This window comes from Vulpes vulpes, chromosome 12, assembly GCF_048418805.1.
Source record: "Vulpes vulpes isolate BD-2025 chromosome 12, VulVul3, whole genome shotgun sequence".
Classification (NCBI taxonomy): Eukaryota; Metazoa; Chordata; class Mammalia; order Carnivora; family Canidae; genus Vulpes; species Vulpes vulpes.
This window is the reverse complement of record NC_132791.1, coordinates 49,672,069-49,698,583: the sequence shown is the minus strand read 5'-3', so window position 1 is coordinate 49,698,583 and position 26,515 is coordinate 49,672,069. Positions and strand designations below refer to the sequence as shown.

At 46.9% G+C, this 26,515-nt stretch overlaps 1 protein-coding gene across 1 annotated transcript in view; it reads right to left on the bottom strand.

Moving 5' to 3' along the window:
• The window catches only part of SPOCK1 (SPARC (osteonectin), cwcv and kazal like domains proteoglycan 1), a 490,834-nt gene that overhangs the window by 81,024 nt on the left and 383,295 nt on the right, over positions 1 to 26,515 (bottom strand). The window contains exon 6 of the mRNA XM_072728537.1: positions 3,809 to 3,923. Coding sequence (XP_072584638.1) covers positions 3,809 to 3,923 — 115 coding nt within the window. The remainder of the gene's footprint in view (positions 1 to 3,808; positions 3,924 to 26,515) is intronic.

Below are 26,515 nucleotides of genomic sequence, written 5' to 3'. Positions count from 1 at the left end.
AAAAATCAAGAGAATAATCAACCACTTCACTTTGACTTTCTAGAAATGTTCTTAAAACTTAAAGCTGAGATGAGAGAGTTCTGATGTGCAAGAACTGGGTATATTCTAATTCAAAGACCAAAGGCTGGAAGAAGCAGAGTACTCTGAGATTCACAGGACAAAGCACTACCCCTGGCACTCACATACCTTCAACACATCCTGCAGTGGTCCAAGCTGATGCTACAAGAAGTGACATTTTAGAAAGGAGACAAACAGATCAAGGCAGGTGAGCCCCCACGAAAGGTTCTGCTCACCGCTGTTCTTCCTATGTCCAACCCAACTCTGGGTTCCAGGCAGGAAAGAGGCACTTGTGAAACCACAGACAGATGCACAGCCCCGGTGACAAAGAGGACCTGTGCTCTCCCACCCACTGGGTATCCCATTCAGGGCCAGCTTTATGGAAATGTCCTCTGCCTAACATGGAGGTGGCTGTCAAGCAGATCCAAGGCCGGAGGGCCTGGCATAGCAACCTCACCAGTCCTGCTTGACACTACCAGTTTATGGAAGTATGTCCACAACTTTCCGTGGCCCTGAAGGGGGCCAGAGAAGGGCTGTGTGAGGACTAGTAAACCCAGAAGAGCAGGACATAAAGGAAAGAGCACTGGGTCTGACCCAACAGTCGTGGTAAGCACAGTTCATGACGGAATCGCCATCTTCCACGGACGCAGTGAGCATGCATGCTGCCAGCCAACTAAGTGAAGGTGGTGACAGCTCATGGAGTTGGATACCAAAGACAGACAACAGAAGGAGCCACTTCCCAGCAATTTCACAGCTCAGAAGCCAACCTCTTATTTCCCAGAAATTAGATACGTCCTGGAATTAGCATAAATTATCTAGATGTGACACCATTACTGTCACAAGAAACCAAAGTTCAAAAGAGAGACAAGACTGACAATAGAACGTCATCAATGCCAACCACAACTGCCACACCCCTGACACACCTGCGTCTGCAAGACCACCAAACATCATTTCTGCAAGAGGCACAGGAGCAGGACTGTCCTGACATGGTGCGGAGCCCCGACGTGTCTCAGAAAGGGACGGGCTTCCCCTCCCACGGCCCACAGCCTCTGTGAGGTCACTGCTCATCATTTCACCTCCGACCTCTCTCTTGCACCCTCTCTGTCCCTTTCATTCTACCTGCCTGTGAAAGCAGGCACTTGCTGATAAGAACCAATGGCTATAGTTAATTTATTACATACCCAACAGCCTCCTCACAGAGAACAGTATAATCCCCTATCAGGGTGTAATGCTTAACTATTCTGCTTCCCCCTCATGCAGGTATTAAAAAAACAAAACAACAACAACAACAACAACAAAAACTCTGCAGTAAGTCACAGCCCAGAAAGTGGGTCTTAAACCAAGGAGGACAATCTCAGAGCCTCTCACAAAGAACTGTACTGAGTTTGATCGATACTTCAAGTAACAGACTCATCACTGTAAGCTTCCAGGGTGATATTTCTTAGACAAGTGCCAGATGATACGAGACACGGTGTGGAGTTCCAGGGCTCCTTTGGGTGCAGAGGCAGATGACTTCATAAAAACCAACTGCTGACCCAGGAGCCAGTGGAACAAAAAATAATTACACAGGACTGAAAGAACTGATGAAGGGGATATAATTTTGATTATTCGTTTTGGAAAACTGTTGGTGTTACTTTTTATTGTCATCATTTCTGATAGGTTTATGAGGTCCCTTCTCATTCTTCCTGCTTTATCTCTTATATATTAATCTTGTAGTTCACGCTTTTTCAAACATTTTCAAATGAAACACTTTTAAATGGCATTCTTGTTCTCACTGACCTTTCAGGATTCGCAGACAATACTCTTGTCTAAAGTCTCTTTACTGTTAATGGCAATGCAGTAACTTGCAAAGGTTCAGTAAGAATCTGTTCTAATTTTTACCAGAACATGATTAAACAAATGCATGGTACAGGCAAGACTATACCTGGAGTGTCCTATTTGGGAGTGAATCTCATTTAATCAGGTGTGACAAAGCCCACCATTAAGAGATAAGCCTTGGGGTGCCTGGCTGGCACAGTCGGTAGAGCACATGACTCTTTATCTCTGAGTAAGAGGTTTGAGCCCCATGTCAGGCATAGAGAAGAAGGAAAAGAAAGAAAAGAAAGAAAAGAAAGAAAAGAAAGAAAGAAAGAAAGAAAGAAAGAAAGAAAGAAAGAGAAAGAAGAAAAGAAAAGAAAAGAAAAAAGAGAAGAGAAGAGAGAGAGAAGAGAAGAGAAGAGAAGAGAAGAGAAGAGAAGAGAAGAGAAGAGAAGAGGAGAAGAGAAGAGGTGTTGTACTTCATTTGGAGACTTCCCAGGAAACCAGTTTGTTACCTTACCATGGCAAATCAGGAAGCCTAAATAGATTTGGAAGCCCCCGAGGAGAGGTGAATTCACCCCTTTGGAGAGATATCACAGGCAAAATGGTGGAGGTGACTTTCCTGGTTTGGGTTCCTCACCTCAAAATAGGAGAGTAAACCAAAGCGGGAAACAACAGACTGCAAATAACAGAGACTATTGAAATTTCTAGGATTATTAAGAAATCCCCAGACAGAAGTGAATTTTCTGGATATTGTCACTGCTTCACACCAGGGCTTTGGGTTTTCGGACAATACTCCAAGGGGGTGTGTGTACATGAATGAACATTCGTCACTGCAGTTATTTAAATGAATCAGGCCCAAAGACAGCACCATCAGCATCTTGGAACCAAGAGGAATTTATGGGGATTAGCTGTGACCCTATTACCGGCTTACAAGTCCTTCCATGTTCTGAGCCAAATCTTCCAAAGAGCATTGTAACACAATATTCCTGTGACCACCACTGTAAACACGTGCACATCCAAGCAACCTCACCGATGTGCCCTGGAAAAGTCAATACGACCCACGAAGAGGGAAATGCCTAAACACATACACCCTGATCACCCTCTCCCATTACCAACAGAAGATGCTTTATTTTATTATTTTATTTTTTTATAGATCCCCACCCCTCCAGAAGATGCTTTAGAAGAAACGTGTGCTTGCGTGTGTGCATGCACACACACACACATGCACATGCACACAGAAATGTGCAACACTTTCCATGGAACTAGCAGCTACAGCCAAGAAAGCCCAGCTTCACAGAAGGCTAATGCAAACTTCCATCTTGGGTCTTAAAGAGGGCTCAAAAATGGGCCAAGGCCAGAGGGACAGCCTTCCTTTCTCCATCACTAAAATATCCAAATAAGGCCCAACCCTTCCTGCCCCTCTCAGCCATGAAAGAGAAACAGCTGCCCCTGGAGAATTTTTGTTTTTATATATCCTCTGGCTCCATGCTGCATTCTGAGTCTGCTATATTAATGAAGAAATCCTTTTTGGGGAGAAGACTCCCCGCCGTTGTGACATCACTGCAGTCTCCGTTTTGAAACTTGGCCTTGAGAAGTTCAAATGGCTTAGACATTAAAGTTCAAGGAAGCTCCGGATGTACCACAGAGCAGGCCCTCAGCTGAGATGCTAAAAAACCCTGCCCTTCCCGTGCTATAGCCAATTTGACCTCTCCAAGAACCCAGTACATGCCCTTGTCTAATAGAATTCAAAGACTCTTAGCTCTTCTTTTTCTTTTTAATGGTAGCTGAAGGCAGTTCAGTTTCAAGTCCCTACCAAGCTGGAGCACTCACCGGGCTCCTCCATTTCCCCTACATGAGCTCCAACAGCTCTGCCCAGTGCCAGCTCCTGGTATGGGGGCAGAGCATGGCCGTGTCAACCCCCCTCCAGGGGCTCTCCTGGAATCCCACTCACCATTCTTTTCTGTCTTGTGTTTTGATGGCTCAGGCTCCGGGAGACACGGACAGGGCCCATCACAGAGGATGTTGAGGCTTTTGCCAGTAGAACAAGCATGGAACTCCAACTTGCACTGCAAAGGGAAACAGAACAGGAGTTAAGAATGCAGCCAAGCAGACTCCTCCCTGGCTTCCTCAGGAAGCAGCCAGCGCCTCTCCAACCAGTCACACTCCTGGGAGCAAAGGCAGAGAAAGAAGGGGTCTCTCTCAAGTCAAGGTCCAAATGGCAGAAGGCTAAATAAGAAACGACCTTTTATGTCTTCCCAAATGCCTGGAGTAACACCTAAAATCACTGCAGAGCATCACAGCACTTACTGTAGTTAGTGATAAACACAACTGTAACTTAATACAAGTACTCACCTGCAACGATATCTTGGAGTCCTGGAAGTCCACAAAGGCTCACCCACCTAGCAGAAGGCCACTCCCCCCAGTCCTGTCCCTATCCCTTTGCCCCAACACAGGGATCCTGGGCCCTCTCAGCTGCTCACAGGCTCCCCCTGGGCCCCAAGGCACAGTAACCACCTCGTCAGCACACTAGGGTGATGTACATGAGACCCAGCTCCTCCCATCGGGAATAAGCAAGGACCAGAAGCTTTTGTTTCAACCGTCCCAAACCTGAGTGTTACACAGTCCTTACTCCAGAGGATGCCTATGGGGGTCTCTGGCCTGGGACTGGGTGCAAGCACCCATCTAATTCTCAGATTCAATGGTGAAGCCCAAAAGCTAGCATCTCTTCTTGTCAGCCCTGTATCAGTCACACTGGTAGTATTTTTTTTCTTTTATTCATGAGACACACACACACACACACACACACACACACAGAGAGAGAGAGAGAGAGAGAAAGAGAGAGAGAGAGAGAGAGAGAGAGAGAGGCGGAGACACAGGCAGAGGGAGAAGCAGGCTCCATGCAGGGAGCCTGACTTGGGACTCGATCCCCGGTCTCCAGGATCAGGCCCTGGACTGAAGGCGGCGCTAAACCGCTGAGCCACTCAGGGATCCCCACACTGGTATTATTTTGGCCACTTTCCACCAGTTTAATTCTTTCTGCTACTTTAATTGTCAAGTTGCAACTGATTCAGAACACAGGCCAGAAAGGATGTTGTTTATAAGAGCAAAAGAGCGCAACAATCGGCAACATTTTTAGGATCCTGACATTCAGGGATAAGAAACAGATTCAGGTTAAATAACCCGTGAAAGATCATGATGCTCATACAGGGTGGATTCTGATCCCCCACATCCTGCCACGTGGATGGGTGTGAAAGAGCAGACACTTCATACAGTACCCCAAGATGCTACTGGCCTGGATTTCAGTTGCCTGACAGTTCATTCCTTTTTTTTGTTCATATTCCCAGGATCCAGGCCTGTGTATAATTGGCCTTCTACAAAGGCCGAGGGGCCTAGAACCATGTGTGTATCTGATGGAGGTTCCAAGGAAAAGGAAACAGGCAACATTTACTAAGCACCCACTTTGTGTGCAGTTCTTACCAGAGTCCATCTGGCACCTTTTAAAAGGATGGGAAGAGGATATATAGTCCCTGTCCTTGGAAAACACAAATGCATACTTCTGAAAAGCCCACTGGCATGTGCAAAGCAACACACCTGAGGACATGAATACCGGCTCATGTGAGGGCTGAGCTGCTCAGTCCCCACACCAGTTACAAACCAAGGACAAGAGTGCTTCAAACCTGGCTCTAGGTGTACTGGGTCACTCTGTGCAACCTCAACTGTCATGCACTGGCGGCTAGCTTATGGACAGAGAGCAACAGACAAGCCCACAGGGTGATGACTTCTCCTTGATACAACTGCCTTTGTATGTATCTGTCAGGTGTCCAGTATGTGCCTCGTGTGGCTGTAGGAGCAGTGGGGACTGTATGAGGGACAGCCATGGCCCAGACCTCCAACCTCATCAGACTTAATGAGGAAACAAAACAGAACACATCCTTCTAAAGTCTGTGTGGCCAGGATCGTGGAGTGAGGCAGGAGTCACAGGTACAGAGGGAGGTGGCACAAAAAAGACCCACAGGGACAGGACATGCCTGCTGACAGATGGATAGAAGATGCACAAGGAGGAAGGCTGCAAGCAGGCAGGTGGGCTGCCCGTGTAAGAAGCTTCTTCTCAAATACTGCGGGCTGTGTGCACATGCCCAGGGCTGGAGAGAAGGCTGCTATGGGCAGTCTCGCCTCGTCCCTCTGCCCTGGTGCTCTGGAACAATCCTGTTTCAGACTTGCAGTTCTCCAACTGTTTTCTCAACAGAATCCCCACAGCTAATTTAGGGGCAACAATATATGAAAATTGATCATAAAGTTAAAGATTAATACATTTACATACTATAAAGCCTTCTCCTGCTGTTACTAGAATTGCCTGTTTGTCTCTATGAAGACTCTAATATTCTCTCCAAACATCCTCTGGCCTCCCTGAAGGAGAAGTCTATACTTCTCTCATCGCTCCATGGGAAAATGGGCTTCCCCTCCGGTTGACACTGGTCCCCGCCAGCCTTGCTCTGCCTGTGGACTGTGAGGTGGCGAGACAGGCTAGGTGTGAGCAGATGTTTGAAGAACCACTGTGTGGTTATTACCTCTCTTGCTCTTCCCTCTACCCTCAAAAGGACATGAGCCAGACAAGGGCTATTTCTCTGGCCTGGGGCCCAGAGGGCAGAGGGCAAGGAACAGAGCTGCAGGTAACCCACAGCTAACACGCAATATGAACAAGGGATTAACATATGTTATTTGCCATACGCCCTGGGGTTTGGGAATCCTTTGTCAGGACAGCATAATGTAGCCAAAGGTAGCAGTAGCACTGACTTCCTGGTAGACCATGGGGTACTTACCATAGTTGGAAAAAGTCTAAGTCACTGTCTTACCCTGGGCACACAGTAGGTGTTCAGTTAACAGATGCAAAATGATAAATAAAGGCAGAAAGTGGTGGTGATCACTGTGCCACTTTAAGCCTCTGTCCCAGTCACCAGGAGTAACCCACTCCACCTGTACAAAGAACACAGGGGCTGGAGCTCGGTATTCAACACATTCATGGTGAAGCATCCTTGCCCCACACCCGCTGCCTGAGTCCTCCCTGTGAGGTCCACATCCAGTACACGGCCTTCCAGCCTCCTGGCTCACCCCCAGCCATCACCGCAGTAGGAATCTTGTCCATCTGCTCCCCAGATGCCCAGAACACTCGTTCCCCTGGGTGGCCTGGCCTCCCCTGAGAGCCCCTGTGGACTGTAATTCGAGTAACTTGGCTTTCTTGTCTTGGGGACAGCCGTTGTCACAATCTGTGGAGGCAGCCAGGCCTCTTCCCTGACCCTAGGGAGGTGCCACCACAGAAAACAAGATTTATCTGCACCAGTTAAAATATCCATGTTTCAAGAGCACAGGTCTGCTTTTTTATCTTCCAGGACAGTATGTGGCATTTAAATGAAGCTCAAAGGACTAGAATTCCATTTTTTTAATAAAGCTTAACACATGCTATTTAGAGATAGATAAATGAGTATAAATATGTAGGGGAGGTAGGGTGACAAATACCAAGCAAGATAGGGGCGACCTCTGGAGCAGAGGCAGGAGGATGGCATCAGACAGGAACCCAGAAAAAAACACTGAAACCTGAGACTGGTTTCTTTCCCAAGCTTCGTAGAACCTTCTGAGGCTTTTGTTGTTGGGGTTGGCAACTTATATAAATAAGACATTTACATTTATGTATCAAATATTTCATCATAAAATATAAAAACAAAGTTTACATGCTTCTATCAAAGTGACAACCAAGCTCTACCCACGCCTCCTGGGGAAAGTCGCTAGGAGGAATAAGTGGGAGTACACGGGCTACCCACGGGCAAGGAGATAGGGTACCCAGCTCTGAACCTGAGACCTGGACTGTTCCTGGGCAGAGGCATCATCAGGGCACCATACATATGTCCCCTTCCCACAGCACTTCCCAAAGTCCCACCCCCACTTCCCTGGTTCTTGCTGGAGAAGAAGAGTTAGAGGCTGAAAGGTGGTCACTACACCAGCTTTACTCACGGGGCCCAGATAACTTCCAAAACACAGGGCTTCCTGCTACTCCGGGCTGCACACTCTGACAGACCTTCATGCCAAGCAAAGGACTCCAACGCCTTCTCCCAACCTGCCGGAAACAGATGCTTGGGAAAGCCCTAGACAGTCATCTGGAATTGCAAGTGGAGAAAATGCACAGACCTGGCCAGGCTTTGTAGAAGTGTGTCCTATGCTGTGTATACACAGATTCTGAAGACACAAAGCAGGTGTGCTAGCCCTTCTGTATCAGGCTGCCAAAAGAACAGAGCCAAGAGAAAAAAAGAGGCAACCCATGTTATTTTTCCAATGCAGTGATCCTGTGCTCCTGACCCAGGAGACACTAGACTCCCTCCAATCAGGACATGCGCAGCCTTCCTTGGGAAAGCAGCAGCAGGAGCAGAGCATGGGAGTACAAATTCCCCTACAGAGACATGAGGAGGGAGAAATAAGTGTATCCCCACACCACAGGGACATTACTGGCTCCTTTCCCAAATGACAAGCTTCCAGAATTACCACACCTTCTTTCTTACGGTGTGCTCAGAGCTAGAGCTGCAAATGGGCAAAATCATGGATGGTGATTTCTTTGCAGTAAGGACTTGCTTGGGTAGCATTTATCAGCCCCTCTACATCTGCCCTGGAGGTACCAAGGATGCAGGCAATCCACCTGCACCAGCCGGGCTTTGTTGACCCATGTCAGAACAGTGTCTGTGGAGCTCCGACTTAAAGAGGGTAGACTGGGAGTCTACCCCTTAGAGTCTGTGGCTTGGAAGTAGAAAAGTGAAAAACAAAACAATAATTTTTAAAAAAATGACAAAATGACATTCTTGGGAACTAATAAAGGAGCACTCATAAAAAATTATTTTTTAGAAAAAACTGTGGGGAGAGAAGAGGAAGAAAGAGGTATAAATGAATGTTTTGGATTTAGAGTGGAGAGCTAGTCAGTTACTCAAAGCTCCCAAGAAGCCAAGGCTGTAGGCATGTCCTGGGGCTCCTGCACCAAAGGGGAAAGAGATACACTGAATATATGTAAAGACCCCTCAGATGGTCACTGCCTCCTGTGGGGAGGAGCCCTTCCAGCTCTGGCCCATATTAAAAATGGGTCTAAGCAGAGAGGAATCACCACTGCCCTGGCTCCCACGTACCCTCTATAAGAGACAACTTCGTACCTTATGTTATGTATTGAATTATATTCCTCATAAAATATATTTAGGAGTCCTAACTCCCAGTATCTTAGAAGGTCTTTATACAGATAATCATCTTAAAATGAGCTCAAGAGCATGAGTCCTGATCCAATATGACTGGCATGCTTATATGAAGTGGAAAGTTGGACACAGAGACAGACCTTCATAGAGGGAAGATGGAGGTGTGAAGTGACACAGGGTTAAGATGGCCATCAAAAAAGAATGCCTGAGGGACACCTGGGTGGCTCAGTGGTTGCGCTTCTACCTTTGGCTCAGGTCATGATCCCGGAATCCTAGGATGGAGTCCCACATTGGGTTCCCTGCAGGGAGCCTGCTTCTCCCTCTGCCTGTGTCTTTGCCTCTCTCTCTCTCTCTCATCACGAATAAATAAGTAAAATCTTAAAACAAAATACAAAGAATGCCTGAGGCTACAAGAAGCTAAGGAAAGGCATGAGACAGATGCTCACTCACTGCCTCAGACGGAACCAACCTTGCCCTCACCTTGGCTTCCAACTTCTACCTCCAGGGCTGTGAGATAGTAATTTCTATTATTTGAGGCACCCAGTTTGTGGCACTCTGTTAGTGCAGCCCTGGGAAACTAATACACTTTCCACGCAGATGTTTAAAAAGAGATAGTCTCTAAGGAATGGAAATGCCTTGTCTTAGGTTTATAAAACACAGATCTTTGTTCCAAGATGACTCGAAAGGAAAGCAAGGAAAGCAAGGAAAGGAAAGGAAAGGAAAGGAAAGGAAAGGAAAGGAAAGGAAAGGAAAGGAAAGGAAAGGAAAGGAAAGGAAAGGAAAGGAAAGGAAAGGAAAGGAAAGGAAAGGAGGAAGGAAGGAAGGAAGGAAGGGAGAAAGAAAGAAAGAAAGAAAGAAAGAAAGAAAGAAAGAAAGAAAGAAAGAAAGAGAGAGACACACACAAACCTTGGAATAGCAGCCTTAGGATTTGGGCAAGTGGACATACAGAACTTGCCCGAATAATCAGCTGTGACACATGGGCAAAAAATAGCAAGTATGAAAAAGTCAAGACTTTGAAAAATGTATTTATTTTTCCTAAGAGACACACAGAGAGAGGCAGAGACATAGGCAGAGGGAGAAGCAGGCTCCCTGCAGGGAGCCCGATGTGGACTCAATCCCAGGACCCTGGGGTCACGACCTGAGCCGAAGGCAGACGCTCAACCACTGAGCCACCCAGGTACCCCAAGACTTTTTTTTTTAAGATTTTATTTATTTGAGAGAGAGAGAGAGAGCAATTGAGAGAAACCACAAACAGGGGGAGGAGCAGAGGGAGAAGGAGCAGCACACTTCCTGCAAGCGGAGAGCCTGACTCAGAGCTCCATCCCAGGACCCTGAGATCATGATCTTAGCCAAAGGCAGATGCTGAACTGACTGAGCCACCTAGGCGCTTGAAAAATTCAAGACTTTATACTGATTTTATGATCAAGTAGTGAAATAAATCATCAGCCCTAACTATATAAAGGAGAGCCCAGAAAGTGAGAATTTAACAACATTTAAACTTTGTACTGGAACCCATATTCATACAAACACAAACAGAAACACAGACATAACCTCCTGAAGCTTCTATACCCCTCAACCTGCTGGGAGACAAATGTCTTCCCCAGTTTTCACAGAAACGCAGAAGATAGAGGGAGGTGAAGGCTTTGCGAATGGACAGAAATATTCAAAATGTTGACCTATTTAAAAATAAATGAGCTAGCAGATTTCCCAACCAATCTTTCCTTCCATTTTGCATAACACACCAACACGTCGGAATGAGTGAATATGACTGCAAACGGCCAGTAAATCTTTCTCTTCTGTGATTTGTAAAGCAAAACTAATAACCTCTCTCTGGTTCACTGCCCACAAAGGTCTCCACTGAGTACATTTCCCCACCACCCCACACTCTTTGCTTTGCCTGGCATGCTTTGGGTATTATTTTTAACATTTTATTTAAATTGCTTTCTCAACTCTATTTCATCAACCAATCATCTATTTTTAAACCAGACTGTTGACAGTTCACAGTTGACAATTTTGTTCACAGTTGATGAATTCTGATTTGTTTTTATTCCCCAAAAATCATGTCAAAGAAAGGAGGGGTGGATAATCTCATGGCTCTGCTGGCTTGAATGAGTGGGCAGGAATTGAATGGATGCTAGCAATACACGTTACCCCTGACAGACAGAAGAACAGCTGTCCATATCTGTTCTGGGCTTGAGTGTCCCTGTCGTCGTATGGAAGAAGCAGTGAAGAGAAATAGGGATCTTTGGATTCATTCAGAGCCTTACAAAACATGCATTCGTGTAAGGGTCTCTTCTCACCTCCAGATATTTATTGAGCACCTCTATGGGTCAGGCTCCGTACTAGGCTCCAAATAACAACACGGTTCCCATGACGTTTATATGGCAGGTACTGACAAGAACTGTGAAGCAGCACAGAGGAGAGTAAGAAAGAATAATGGAGATGGAAGGGTCTATTATATGGGGTGATCAGGCCATCTGGGAAGATGACATCTGGGAAGAAAAAAGAGTAAAGTGAGTCATGCAGCCCCCTGGGGCAAGGGGATTCCAGGCAAAGGTCCTGAGGTAGAAGATGCTGACTGCACCTAAGCATTATCAGAAAAGCAAGTGTGGGTACAAAGGAGTGAGTGGGGTGGAGAGTGGAAGGGACTCTTGGCTGAATGTGCAGAGGCCTGTGTGTGACTCAGGGCTCAGGCTCCCCCCACCGCCCCCTCTACCCACACACACATGTGCACACACTGTTCTGAGTTAAGAGTTCCAAAGAAGGCACAACCTTACACCTTAAAACCAAGTTGTTAAAAATGTGAAAAAGGAAACACTCATCTTTACAGAAGAATGCCAGCTAAATAAATTGAGAAGGAATGTTAAAAGTAGAAAATCATTTGGCAATCCCCCATGTAATAATTGAGTCAGAAAAGGATCATTTGATGTTTATTAGAAATCGTGGGTAAAAATATTTGGGGAACAGGACAATCACACCATTTCAAAGTGCCACCCACAGAACACACACCTCATTGCTAAATGAGGAAAATGTACATTTTCAATAAAAATACATGGCAGTCACCCCTTCATGCAGGGATGGGGCCAATTTAGCACCACCAGCAGTGGGATCAGCTGGCATGGCACTCTTGATGTACTTCCTACACAAGGAAGCTCTACACAATAGTGCCTCCAACAGATGGGTGCCAAAAACGCCTCATCTCAAGCTATTCATTAGAGAACAAGTCCAAAATTGAAGACATTTGGGGGCACCTGGGTGGCTCAGTTGGTTAAGCGTCTGCCTTCAGCTCAGGTCATGATCTCAGGGTCCTGGGATTAAGCCCCACATTGGGCTCCCTGCTCTTTTTCTTCACTCTCTGCCTGCCAATCCCCCTACTTGTGTGCACTCTGTCTCTGTGTCAAATAAATAAAATCTTAACAAAAAAACATAATTAAAGACATTTTATAAGATAAATGCCTGAACTTTCAAAAAAAAATAAACCACCACAAAAAACTTTGGGGTGAGTGGGTCACTCTTCTAGATTAGAAGAAATTACATATGTAGAACAAACACAGTGGGTGAGGCTTGACTGAATCTTGAAAAATCACAATGACACAAAGCTGTAGGAGACATTCCAGGAAAAAGTGCTGTGGTTTTAATGAGGACTGCCTATTACATGACATCACTGGATTAGTGTTCTCGTGGGTATAATAATATCTACAAAGGTGGTCATACGGGAGAATGTCTGTTTCCCGAGGGGTGAGGCATCTTAGCACCCGTAATTTTTTTCCAAATGGTTCAAGGAGGAAAGCATGTAGGTTATAGAGAGGGCGTGAATTCACAAAACATTAGCAAGTGCCAAATGGGTATGTAAGTACTCCTTACTTTTTTAAAATTCTTCCATACGTTTAATAATAATAATACTTATTATTATTTTTTTAAAGGCAGAAGGAACCCGGGCCCTAGGCCCTACATGACCATGAAGCTACTGTACTTGTACTTTCTCCAGAAGGTAAACCTTTTTTTTTTTTTTTAAGATTTTATTTATTCATAAGAGACACAGAGAGAGACACAGGCAGAGGGAGAAGCAGGCTCCATGTAGGGAGCCCGATGTGGGACTCGATTCTGGGACTCCAGGATCACACCCTGGGCTGAAGGCAGGTGCTAAACCAATGAATCACCCAGCGATTCCTATTTAATAATTATTAAACCCATCTCTCCACATCCTCACCAACACTTGTTATTTCTTGTTTTTTTTTCTTTTCTTTTTTTTATTCTAACCCTCTGACAGGTGTGAGGTGATACCTCACCATGGTTTTGATTTGCATCTCCCTGATGATAAGTCATGTGGTGCACCTTTTCATGTGTCTGTTGCCCATCTGGAGGAGTTCTCTGCCCAAACGAATTGGATTGGTTTTTGGTATTGAGTTGTATGAGTTCTTTATATATTTTGGATATTAACTCCTAATTGGATGTATCATTTGCAAATATCTTTTCCCACTCAGTAGATTGCCATTTTGTTTTGTTGATGGTTTCCTATGCTGTGTGAAAACTTTTTATTTCAGCATATTCCCACCAGTTTAATTTTGCTTTCATTTTCCTTGCCTGAGGAGACACATCTAGATGTTGGTGGGAATGCAAATTGGTGCAGCCACTATGGAAAACAGTGTGGAGGTTCCTCAAAAAAATTAAAGATAGAATTACCATGTAATGCAGTAAATCCGCTATTGGGTATTTACCCAAAGAAAGGGAAAACACTAATTTGAAAAGATATATACATCCCTATGTTTATTGCAGTGTTATTTACAACAGCAAAGATATGGAAGCAACCCAAAGTGTCCACTGATAGATGAACGGATAAAGAAGATGTGGTGGTATATACACACACACATACATACACACACACACACACACATATATATACACACATAATGCGGTGGTATTTATATATGTGTGTGTGTATATATACATATATATGCACACAGGAATATTACTCGGCTGTAAAAAGAATGAGATCTTGCCATTTGCAAATGGGTGGACCTAGAGCATCTAATGCTAAGTGAAATAAGTTAGCAGAGAAAGACAAATACCATATAATTGCACTAGTATGTAGAATTTCAGAAACAAAACAATGAAAGAGATCAAAATCCCCCCTCTTAAATACATAGAACAAACTGGTGGTTATTGGGGGGGGGGTCATGGGAGGATGGGCAAAATAGGGGAAGAAGATTAGGAGTACACTTATCATGATGGGCAACGAGTCATATACAGAATTACTGAATCATACTGTACACTTGAAGCTAACATAACACTGTATGTTAATTATACTTCAATTTTTTTAAAAAAACCACTATTAATCCAAAAGCTAGAAAAAAATAAATGTAACTTGCTTTGCCCAGCGGTGCTGAGAAAATTCTTCCAGACCATGGTATGCCATGTCTGTGGTCTCCCCATACCTGTGTGCTCCCGACGGCTCCGCACATGGTGCACGGGCCTGGTGTCTACTGCAGCGACGTGTCCTCCCGTGCTCTCCACCAGGGGTGAGCTCTTGGAGGGCATTGGGGATCCTCTGTTCTGCTATCAGCAGGAAGGGCAGGCCTTCAACAAGAATTTGTTTGACCAATGACTGAGGTTTTTCTGGAGCACTTCTCTTCCACGACAGAGGACAGCAAGGCTGCAATGGGAAGGGTAAATGCAGGTGCACAGGGCGGCAGCATCTTAGATCTTGCAAAGACCCTCTTTGGTTGTCTTTGGGGAGCAAAGGTTGGAGATGGACACACATTTTGTCTGAGGTCATTTTCTCAAGTAACTTCTCTACCTCCTCCTGACCTTCTTCAGTTTGTCAACAATTCAGCAAACTCCTTTTCAGCAAAAGAGGAGGCTAGTTTCAGGCCAGTTTGTGTACAGGTTGTCACAGGTTTGCATTTAGAGGCAAAGCTGCATAAATTTCCTCTAACTTGTGTAAGAAGACCAGTGGAACGCTGTGCACGTGAAATGCCAAAGGAAAGGGCAAGGCTCCATGTGTGGGAGCCTAAGAAAAGATGCCAGCTCCCCAGAGGTAGGTTTAAGGGACAAGTTCCAACTCTGAACTAATTCCTGCAGCCTTTGGTTCGCGGCACTCTCCTTCATGCCATGCCTCTGGCAGTGAGGGCACCTCTGGTGAGCAGAGACATCTAGTAGGGTGCCTAACCTGCCCTGCAGGTTCCCAGGCTCATCACCACTCCTCCCCTGTCCCCAGTCCATGATTTACACATCCCAATATCACACGCCTGGAGCTTCCACGCCTCACCTCCTCTGCCTCTCACTTCGGGGACTTTGCCCTGCTGTCTCCTCTGCCCAGGATCCTCTTCAGGCTGGATGATGTTTTGAGATTTCACATGTCTGTGGGATTTCCCCTCTATCTAGGATTTGGGGGAGAAGCACCAATACAGAATGACTTGCAATTCCCAGGCTCTGCTTCCTACCAGCCCACTGGGGAGACCATAGACCCCATGGAGACAGAACTGCAAGGTGTGTCTCAGCACAAGTGGGACCACATGCAGCCTGGCCCAGCATGGCCTGGAGCAGCAGACAACCCCACATCCAGAGCAGCCCTGGACATGGGGACAGTTAAAGGTCCCCCTCTGTGTCCCTCATCTTTCGCAAGCTTTTGTTCAGATGTCACCTTCCCAATGAAGCGTTCTCTCAGGACTCTTGTATGATCATAACCAGCACTCCTGACCCTCCCACACTGTTCTCATTTATATAAATACAAGTATATATATATATACATATATACATCCATATATACATATAATCATTTATATAAATGTACGTATATAACCATATATATACACATGTATATATATATAATTTTAATACACTGTATGAATTTGTTTTATTTGCTGTTTCCTGTCTCTGTCTCTCCTCCTTGCTAAAATTTAAGTTCCATGAGGAAAGGGATGTCTTTTCTGTTCCTGCTATATCCACAGTGCCTAGCACAGTACCTGGCACATAGTAGTTACTCAGTAAAGACACATGGGGTAAAGGAATGTGTGAACAAAAGCAATGGCCTACGTGCCCAGGTGAGTAACCAGCAGATCGCATCTCCAATCTACCCCCAGTGTTTGACTGTAAGTATAGTTCTGACAAGTGACAGGACCCCAAGGAAGAGGCCAAACTCCCAAAAGGAGTTCAAGTTCCCATCTAGCCCTCTAGGAAAAGGGCTCCAAGGAGAAATGAAACTGACTTCCTTAAAAGTGAAGAGGCACACAGCCACCTGAACGTGAGAATAGGTTCAGACCCTCCCCTCTTCCTGGCCTGGCTCCTACCTCCCCTCCAGACAGGCCTCCAGGGGGCCTCTGTGCCCCTGGTCCACCACACTGCACATGCTTATCTGTCTACACAGCTGCTTCTGAAGAACACATGCGTCTTTGTGTAGATCCCAGCACCCAGCAAGTGCTTCACAGGCATGCTTACTTATGGGACATACTTTCTATGACACTGTGTAAGAGCAGATGTGGGTGGGCCCATTTCGTGGATTAAGAAAGTGAAAGCTAGAGAAAGCAAACGACCGGCTCAAGGTCCCAAGGCCAGTAAATGGCAGACTTCATTTTTAATCCAGATCCTACAACTTCTCTTTAGGCCACTGCTGTGTGTGGTGACTCACAGGCTTCCTGACATTGCAGGGTCTGGTGCAATCTTTCCAGGCATCTCGGGAAGGCCGAATGGAGAGGCAGAGGATACTGAGGGGAGCGAAGCAGACAGGAGTCTGCTGCTGGAAGCTGCCATGGTGCAGAGCCACAGCGAGGGGAGGCAGGTAGCTGACCGCTGCCCTCTGACGAACACCACCTGACACCCTCGCTCATTAACTGCACTGGTATCACTGATGTTGTTCAAAGTCAGTTTAAACTGTCACAATATCTGTGACAGTTATCGTAGTTATCTGCTACGATAACTAGCTGAACTGAAGCGGATTAGCCAGCAGGGCTGAGTAAGACGACCAGGTGCCTTCCCTAGTGTGCTCTAGAAGCTGACGGCGCTGGGCTCACCTGCCTCGGAGGCTCAAGGGCTGTGGCTGCTCTGGGCAAACAGTCGCTGTCAAATGCTATCCCAGGGCTCTCCTGCCTTCAGGAGCTGGCAGTCCGGAGTGGCCCAGCCCGGGAGGGCTCCAAGACCAGGCCTCTGAGCCTGACTCCCACCATGGGAGAGAGCTTCTGGGGAGCATACTCAAGGGCAAAAACTGGACAACAGGGTGCTGTTCATGCTCACATGCCCTCGGACCACACATAAGCCCCACACCTCGACGTGGGTAGGAAGGACCTGCTGACATTAGTCATCTTGCCAGGAGCTCTGGGGGATTCAGGAGTACATCCTATTTCACAGACGAGGGGGGGGGGTGGAAAGGTAAGGAGGGAAGGAACACAAAGAATGAGGGAGAGGGGAAGAAGAAGAAAAAACAGCAGAGGAAGTACAGCAGAAGGAGAAAAGGAGGGGATCCTGCAAGTATGGGAAATAGCAGCCACCCTCCAGGAGAGACTCCAGGCGGTGCAGGAGGCGGGCTGGGAGCAGGGGCTTGCTCGCGGTCTCTCGCCAGCCTGACTGTGTGGGCTCAGGCAGCTCTAGGAGAAAGGAAGAGAATGTTCCTAGCTGGCACCTGCTTAAAATAAAAATGTCTCCGCTGCTATAAATGCCCTTGGGATGCCTGCCTCTCTGGCTGTCCTGGCTTCCTCGGAGGTGCCCTGCCCACGCAAAGCCACCTCTCCCAGCCACCTGCACTCCCACACCACCGCCGGGGCACATTTCCCCACAGACAAGATTCACAGGAGGTGGTATCTAGGGGAAGGTGCCACCTAATTTCCATCAGGACTCTTACCTCTCCCACTGTGGTGATGGATGGGAAGGGGCTTGCTGCCCACGCTCAGTCTGCCCCTGTCACTGCAGGACTAAAAGGGATGTGACCCTCGGGGGCACCACTGCCTCCCAGAGAGAAGAGTCTGAGCAATTCACAGAACCTGCCCAAGTCTTCCTTTCTTTATCACTAGGTAAAGCCATCCCCGCTCCTGCAGCTGTCAGGACAGAATGGGGAAATGGGGGTCCTCTAGGGTCTGGCAACACCCCTGACACATGGTGGGCAGCAAATCTCAGTTCATGCCACCAGTCCTGCCAACCCGCTTCCATCCTTGCACTTGGCCAATAGCTGCTCCGCACCTGGAGGATCTCTGTAAAATGCTAATGTGTGCACTTCTCTGTCCCAGTTCACACCCATTCCTTATCCCCTGTCATCCTCAGATGAGTGTGAAGATGTGAGCCCACACGAGGACCCTGATGATCTACAGCCCACGCAGCCTCTCACTTCGTCCCTTGGCTTCTCTTCCCAATGTATGCTCATTCTGCTCCGGCATACCATCCCCTAAACGGACCCTCTGTGCTCCCCTTGCCACCATCCACTTCGATGTCTTGTTTTGTCTGCAGCCCCTGGGGATCCTGTGGCAGGTTTTCCTCGAGAGCACTCACCACCTGTGCCCACCTCCATTTGCTGCCCTGAGCTGCAGTGACTGCTTTCTTGCCTGTCTCACTTATAAGCTCCACAAATACAGTGTTTTAATTCACCCGTTTGGCTTTAGTGCCTAGAAAAAGATCTGAGAAAGAGGAGGCAGCCAACAAACGCCGATGCCTGGGCAGATGAACAGGCATCTCGCTACCTACTGAGTAATCACAGAGCTTGGAGGCCATGAGCTGTAGTCAAGTTACCCAAATGAAGTCAGTCATCTCTCACCAAGAACTCAAGGCTTTGACCCTGCTCGGCCTTGTAGACAGCACTCGGGCTCTCACAGTTCATTGGACACAAAATCTGCATGGTCCCTCCTACCAGTTGGATTCTCCCTACTTACTGGGAAGTCAGGCCAAAGATCCCCATGTGCTGACATTTTCCTCACCTGGATTAAATTCTCGTTCTTGTTTCTGAGGTATGTCCCCTCCGGTCCTGATCTTGCCTCACCAATAACTGTGCTCTAGTTCTTTCACAGTGGCTCCCAGGTTCCCTCCACTCTCATACTCCTGTCACATGGGAGCCTCTTTCTCCTATGTGAAGCTTCCCCACTTGGGCCACATTCCCCCTGGGACATCCCTGACCCCAAGCACATTTCCAACCTGTGCTCCTGCCCTCCACAAGCCCACGCCTGCTTCTTATGGCTCCCAGTGTTTCCTTCCCATTTGTGACTGAGCTGCTGGACTGCCTGGCTTCTGTGTAGTATATGTGTGTATCCCTCAGGGTCAACCTATAAACCCAAGGTTTATCTACAGCCTCCATAGTACCAATAGAAATGGCTTCAAAGTCTTCATAATATACATAAGGGTCACTACAATTAGTCATGTAAAAGGTATGGTGCTAAAAGCTTTTCCTATACTCACTCCCTTAATTTCCACCCCAGCTGCTATACAACAAGAACTCTGCTAGCAGCAAAATTACCTACAAAGAAACTGGGGCTCAGAAATCTTTGCTCAGTGAAAGCCAATTCTACACTGCAGAGATCAAATTCAAACCCAGGCTGTCTGACCCTAAGGCTTGTGCTCTTAAGGGGTTAATTATATGGTCCCTTGTCAAGATGTTTAGCAAGCTCAGAGCTGTACTGACAGTGGTCCTCCCAGTCAGCCCAGGGTGCCTATAGGAACTCCTCTCCTACAAAGAAAGCCCAGTCTTACATTCCGTGCAGAATTCTCCCTGGACTACGCTGAGGTAGCGTGTGCTGAGTTACATCATTCTGCATGTGGAAAGGCAGAGAGGAGGTCTCTCTCCCAAGTGTCTCTGTAGGGCTCTTGTCATGGTCCCCCTGGAACGTGGACCTCAAAAGAACAGGGATCCTGGTCTTGACATTCACTGCTACATCTCTCGTACCTCAAACAGTGCCCAGAACACCGTAAGTGCCCATATGTGTTCAAGGAAAGAATAAAGGAATGAAACAGGAAATAAGCACCTGAAGCCTTACCAGAACTACAGCCAAATTAAAAATCAGTTTCTTGGAAAACTCAAAGAAGACAATCACAGTTGTTGTTATTGTTGTTTTAAGGAGGCTCACTCACTGTGGAGCCCAATGAGGGCTTGAGCTCACAACACTCACTGTGGAGCCCAATGAGGGCTTGAGCTCACAACACTGAGATCAAAACCTGAGCTGAGATCAAGAGTTGGATGCTTAACTGACTGAGCCACCCAGGTGCCCCAATCATACACATTCTAAATGCTATGTGGGACAGCACCTCACAGCCATCCACAGGTATGGGCAGGATGACTGTGTCACTAATGAAAAAATTAGAGCAAACAGAAGTCTGTATCAGATCCATAACCTCCACAGAGCAACCCAACCAAGGCCTCTTTCATGGCTTCAAACATACTTTCTCCTGGTTGTGAACTTCTTAGGATGCAGGCTCATAAGTACTTAATCTTTGGAACTTAGACAATGGTGAAGCATCTCTCCATTCTGATCCTCCTTTGGAGGCTTTGCCTCCTTCTGTCCCAAAGCACCCTTGTGGATCTGCTTTCTGAGGGGCAGTCCTGAGCCACCTTCCTCAGGTTGTCTGCTGTCTCTGTCATCACTATCAAAGAGTAGAGCCAGACTCTCATGACTCCTGGTTTCTCAACTGATGACCTCTCCTAGAGCCTCTGCATAAAAAGCCTCTTTCTTCACTGATAAGGAAGAAGAAATGCAGACAGAGAAAGAGTAGCAGAATTCTAGAGTGATAGAGTCTGTGTCGCATCCCCAGCAACCCCTATCATTCTGCAGAATGAGAAAACAGATGCCAACTAAGCATATCCACCAATTCTTTCCAAAGCTAACACTCCCCAAGGTCAGAAAAAGCCATTAACATCTCACCGTGGCCTGACATGAGATAAACATCACCAGGCAGGCAACCTCACTTTGTGTCTGCTTTAGACAATTTCTTCCTCTCTCCGCCTCTACTTGCTCTAGAAGAATAAACCCTAGATGCCTTTCTGAATAAAGCTTACATACACTCCCAAGAGCCAACAAAAATGAAGCTGTAGGTAAAGGTGACCAAAAATGCCAAAGCAGACTTTTGACCAAATGCAACAAGATGAAGGTGATACTTTTTCAATGAAACAGTAACTTAAAATTTGAATTACTGCCTGATTTTACTGCTTAGAGATGAAAGACCCTGTAGTGCTGAACAAAAAAGTCATATAACTCAAAGAGGATTTTCTTTGCTTGGCATCACCTGTGTGAAAAATACATTTAAGTAACAAAATGTCCTTGCAAGAGTTCATTCTCTGATAAAGAAGCTGAGCTGTGGAACTGGTGAGGGGCAGACAGTCTGTCATTTTTCCTCTTCTGATTATGTAGTTTTCCCCCAAAATAGATCTCATCTCATCTAATTTCTCCTAGAACATGACAAAAGGTGAGCCAAGTAGACCAGCTGTCCCATGAGGCTGACCCTGGTTGCCATTCTGCTCCACGAGGTGAGTGTGAGCCGATGATTCCTACTGTTCATCCCAGGACCACAAATGTCTAAGTCCCACCACTCACAGGGAATCTCTTCTCCTTTTGTACTTTCTAGTGAGGCTAAAACTGTAGCCCCAGTGAGATTGCCATAGCTTGATACTGAGATCACAAAGCTGGATGACCTAAAGACATCTGAGGCTGGAATGTAGGTATCTGACTCACTTCTGATGATGTCTAAGAAGATCCAGGTCTGAGTCCAGAAGGTCAGTCATGAGGACAAAGGGGGGCAGAGACATGCCCAGCACTTTCAAAAAGCTGAGTCTTGTGAGGAGATGCCAAGATCTCAGTCTGGTGGGAGGGGATGGTTAGGTAAGCAACTGGCAAGAGTCCACACAGGAGGGACAGGAATAGAGACTCAGCTATGAAGAAGCAGGCATTCAGGAACAAGATGTCACTGGAAGTCTCCATGAAGATGGCAAGGGTGGATTTAGATGATGGTGCATGACAGTCATCCAGGTACTGAGGAAATGAGACACGAGAAGAGGTTTGGTACACATCCTGAGGGTCAGTTAGCCTTAGGTTTCCACCCTGACCTCCTGCCCTGGGGCAGGGAATGGGGCCAGGAAGGCTGCAGAGACTGGGCTGGGCCTCAGTCTACAGAGGTCTGAGCAAAGCAACATTGCTTCAAAGATCTAGGAGCCCGCTACACATGCAGTCCTCAGCTCCAATCTTCACACAAACCTCTCCTTCCTGTGATTTCAAAATCAGCAAGCTCGAACTAGTTTCCTCCCACCCCTACCAAGTTTCTACTTGCATATTTTGATGTCAATCCAGAACTTGTGTTAATCAGGCCAAAATTCATTAAGGAAGGCCAACTGTGATCTCCAGGAAGCTAGCTGCTCTCCATCTAATATAATTTGTGTTTCATACAGCCGAGTGATTTTTCAAACACTCTAACACCAAGCTCTGGGTGGGGGGGGACCCCCATGAATGAAATAGAACAGCTCCTGTCTCACAGTGCCTATTGCAATGTGTGTGCTCCCTCCTGTTTGGGGGAATCCTGCGCTGCAAAGTAATAATGACTACTCATGTTGTGGTACCCTCATCATGTCACTGCCACAGATAATTAAGCTCATCAATTATCTCCTTCCCTTTGCTACTTGGGGAGGATGCCACTCGCGAAGTTCACAGGAAAGCCAGTATATCAGCCACTTAAGCCCTCCGCAAGCATACTGGTGACCTCCCAGGAAGGCACAGTGGTTAGAACACAGGCTCTGGAATGTGTTACCCTGAATTCAAATCCACCCTGGCTCTTGACTTCCTAGCTATGGGAAAGTTAGTTAACCTTCCTGTTCCTGACTTTCCTAATTGCTAAAATGGAGGAAATAATTCTACCGGTCTCAGTGGCCTTCTATAATCCATTTATTCAACTGACATTTTTTTTTTTTTGTTAAGCACCTACGATGTGCCTGGCAATGTTCCAATTGCTAGACATATAGCAGTGCATAAAACAGGAAGGTTTGCTGTCCTCAAGGGGGTTTACATTCTAGAAAAGGAAGCCAGATACTAGGAAAGAATCAACATGAAATGAAATGATACATATCAAGTGGTCAGCACAAGGCCAGACACAGAATATGGCCTCTGTGACAGATGGAAAGCACCAGATACATTCAGGATACCCGTCACCCCACCACGCCCACCCATGGAAGGAATGGACGTTCTTTCAGCCTACATCTTGGGAAATCCCGGCGGGCTTCTTTCCCTCCAGTGTCACAGAAGTGAACAATGACATAGTAAGAATCCTACAGGAGTCATGAGTGGGGAATTTGGAGACAGACAAACCCAGACTCAAATATCAACTCTTGTTTACTCACTCATTGACCTAGAGCAAGTCACTTAACTCTGTGATGTTCTGTTTCTGCATATGTAAAATAGAAATGACAATGGCACCTGACTCTGAATTGTGAGGATGAGCCAGGATTGTGATTGGGGCTCAGCCGGGTGCCTGACACAGGGTAGTGCTCATTCTCCTCTGCCAAACCTACTCTCACCACCCCTCAACCCCAACTCAGCTGTAGCAGCTATGGTGCCTCCATTCTACTTCAGAGACTGTGCCCAGAGTGCCTGAGTCATTTCACTTGCCATCCATGAAGATGTCATAAATTCTATCCCCACAAAGTGGCTTTGCCCCTTCTGCTTCATAATGGTAGTGCTGAGCAGTGGGATGTGCTCCAAGCTGCACAGTTGTCCAGGGATTGCCCATAACTCTCTGTCAACCTTGGAGCCATGGTGGGGTGATGGAACGAATATCTCCTCCCTTCCCAACTATAAGGTCCTGGCAGGCAGAGGCTGCCCATCCCACTCTCAGCATTTGAGATGTTGCTGGGACATGGAAAACACTTGAGGGCTTAAAATGAGTTGAAACAGAACCAGTCTGGGGGGATAGGGAGAGGCCACTATCAGAGAGGAAGTGGTCATTTGAATTCCCCCAACAAAAAGGCCCCTGTAAGAAGTATTAGTGAAAAAATGAATGCTCTGCTAAAGACATTGTGGGACCACAGGGGAGGTTATATCAAAAAGAAAACCTCAGTTACGGTTTTCCATCTCCTCCAAAATTTCTCTTGAGCTGCCCACTGACTGGGTCCCTTCCTCAGAGACAGCCCTCACTTCCTTGGCTCTGGAAGTTTTTCCTTTGGATCCACAAACCCATCATTACAGTGAAGTAAAGGCCCTTTTCAGGAATCCACCACCTGCAGAAGCAAAAGGATTATACATAGCACATAACTTTCCACAGTCACACAAATATTCTGCATTTATTGCAGTTTTAATGAGAACAAAGCAATATAACATTTTTAAAAACTCTAAAATCTCTATATTTCTAGAAGACAACCAAATATGCAATTCTAACAGAGGGGAATATCAGTATCCAGCGTGACAAACCATAAAAGGAGATCACAGATTGAGGGTTCCCTAAGCAGCACCAGTGAGATCAACCAGAACAGCCCCCGCCTGACCCCACCCCTCCACACCCATACACAACAGGTGATGAAGGATGGCAACCTGATGGGAGCTGTCAGAAAGGACCCATAAGTTACTAGAAAGGAAAAACCAAAGTTTAAATTTAGGGCCATGACAAACCACAGCTCAGAAGCATTTGAGAGGCAAGAGCAGGAAAGTGACATTTCCCCAAACAGAAGCTCAGCTCCAGGGAAATGATCCCACTTGCCATCTGTACTGGTGGAGAGCTGCTGGCCAGCCTCCCCTCCTGGCTTTCTGACACCAGAAGGAGTGAGGAGGCTACTAATAGAGAGGGCTGGGAGGAGATGGTTTATAGAAAGAGATCTGTGCCCTGGCCAGCACTGTGAACACTTTCACCCTGTGGGGTGGGGAGGAGGAACCTTGCCTTTCCTAAGGGGATGCTGAAATGGACACCCAGGTGCATGCCCATGTGAAAGAGGATGACCAAGTCCAGTCCTGGTTCCATCATTACTGATGCAAATGACCATGACAGAAACTATGGGGCCGATGTCTCCTTAAAGTAGGGCATTGCACTGATGAGCTGTGATCTTCACTTGCCAAGCCTGCTTGGTTCTTCAGGTATTGGCCAATAGGATGGTTGGAAATGGCATCACACCACTGTTTCACCAGCACAACACCCATCCCCCATCCTGCTCCCACAAGGCAGCGCTGTTCAGGGCTGGGGGCCACGGGCTTCACCATGTGAGGGACCTTGGCTTGATCCCAGTGCCACCACATACTAATTGGAGTCTGGTTCACCCATCTGTAGACTGAAAATAACAACACTCCCTTCGGGCGCTGTTATATTTAAGGCAAGTGAAATGAAAAATGCTCTTGGAGTGTTGAGCACCGGGACTCCCCATCTGGTCCTCCTTCCTTTTCCTACAAAGGGCCCCACATCTTCCTGTCCCACTCCCTAGGTGAACCTGCTGCCTGACAGCTGAGGACACCTGAGCTCCACAAAGGACACAAAGAACTATTTCCTGAACTCTGGCTCTTTCCCTCTGCTCCTCTCTGACACCTCTCCCTACAACTCACACTCAGCCCCAACCAGAAGCTTTCTTGGTTAGAGGCAACATAAGCCACCCCAAAGGTGACAAGACGTCAAGGCTCCCCAACCAGCCGCCACCTCAGTGCAGAAACTGAGCAAGGACAGCCGCGCTGCTTCTGTCATCATTAGCTCTGTGTGATGGATGAAGAAATGGAGACTCAGAGAAATCACATGATTTGTCCAAGGTTACCAGGATAATACCGAGGAAAGCTGAAACTTGACTAATGTCTTCTGAGTCCTGATCAAATGCTCCTGTTATGTAACAAGCTGTCATTCCCCCAGCGGCCAGGGAAGTCCTCGTAGGTGTTTGTGGAAATGAATTAGATCCATACGATAGGGACACATCAGGCAATGCTTCCTGAAGAGAAGGATGATGGGAAGAGTGTGAAGCCTGGTTTTCTTTCCCTTCCAACAGAGTAAGTGCATCAGGACCAGAGAAGCAAAGAGTCACTGGGTGATCTCCTTTCTTCCCTAGCGTGATGGCCATAACCATAGGCTGTATCCGAAGGGGCTGCAGACTAGAGGTCTCCACCCCCCAGACCTCTGCTCTTCCCGAGAGACCCTGATTAGGTCTGGGTCCTGAGGCATGAAATCAGAGAAGTCACCTCACCTCTCTGAGCTTCCATGTCTTCCTCTGGAAAACTGCCACTGACATTTTGGGGCTATGTACTAAGTGGGAGAACAGAGCTAAAGCTTGTAGCATGGTGCAACATGGATAAACAGTAGCTATTTTATCTTTATTGTTCCATTATCATTACCATTATCAATATTGTTCCTATCTTCAGGTTCACCTAAAAGAGTTACCTACTCAAGATCGCTCACCCTCAGAACTCCTATACCCCTGGGCCTCTGCACAGCAGGGAGGGCTCACAGTGGCTGGCAGCATCTTTCCCAGTGAAGGCACAGCATGGCTGCTGGGGCAGGGGACCCAGGGAGCACTGTTTTGTGACATGCAG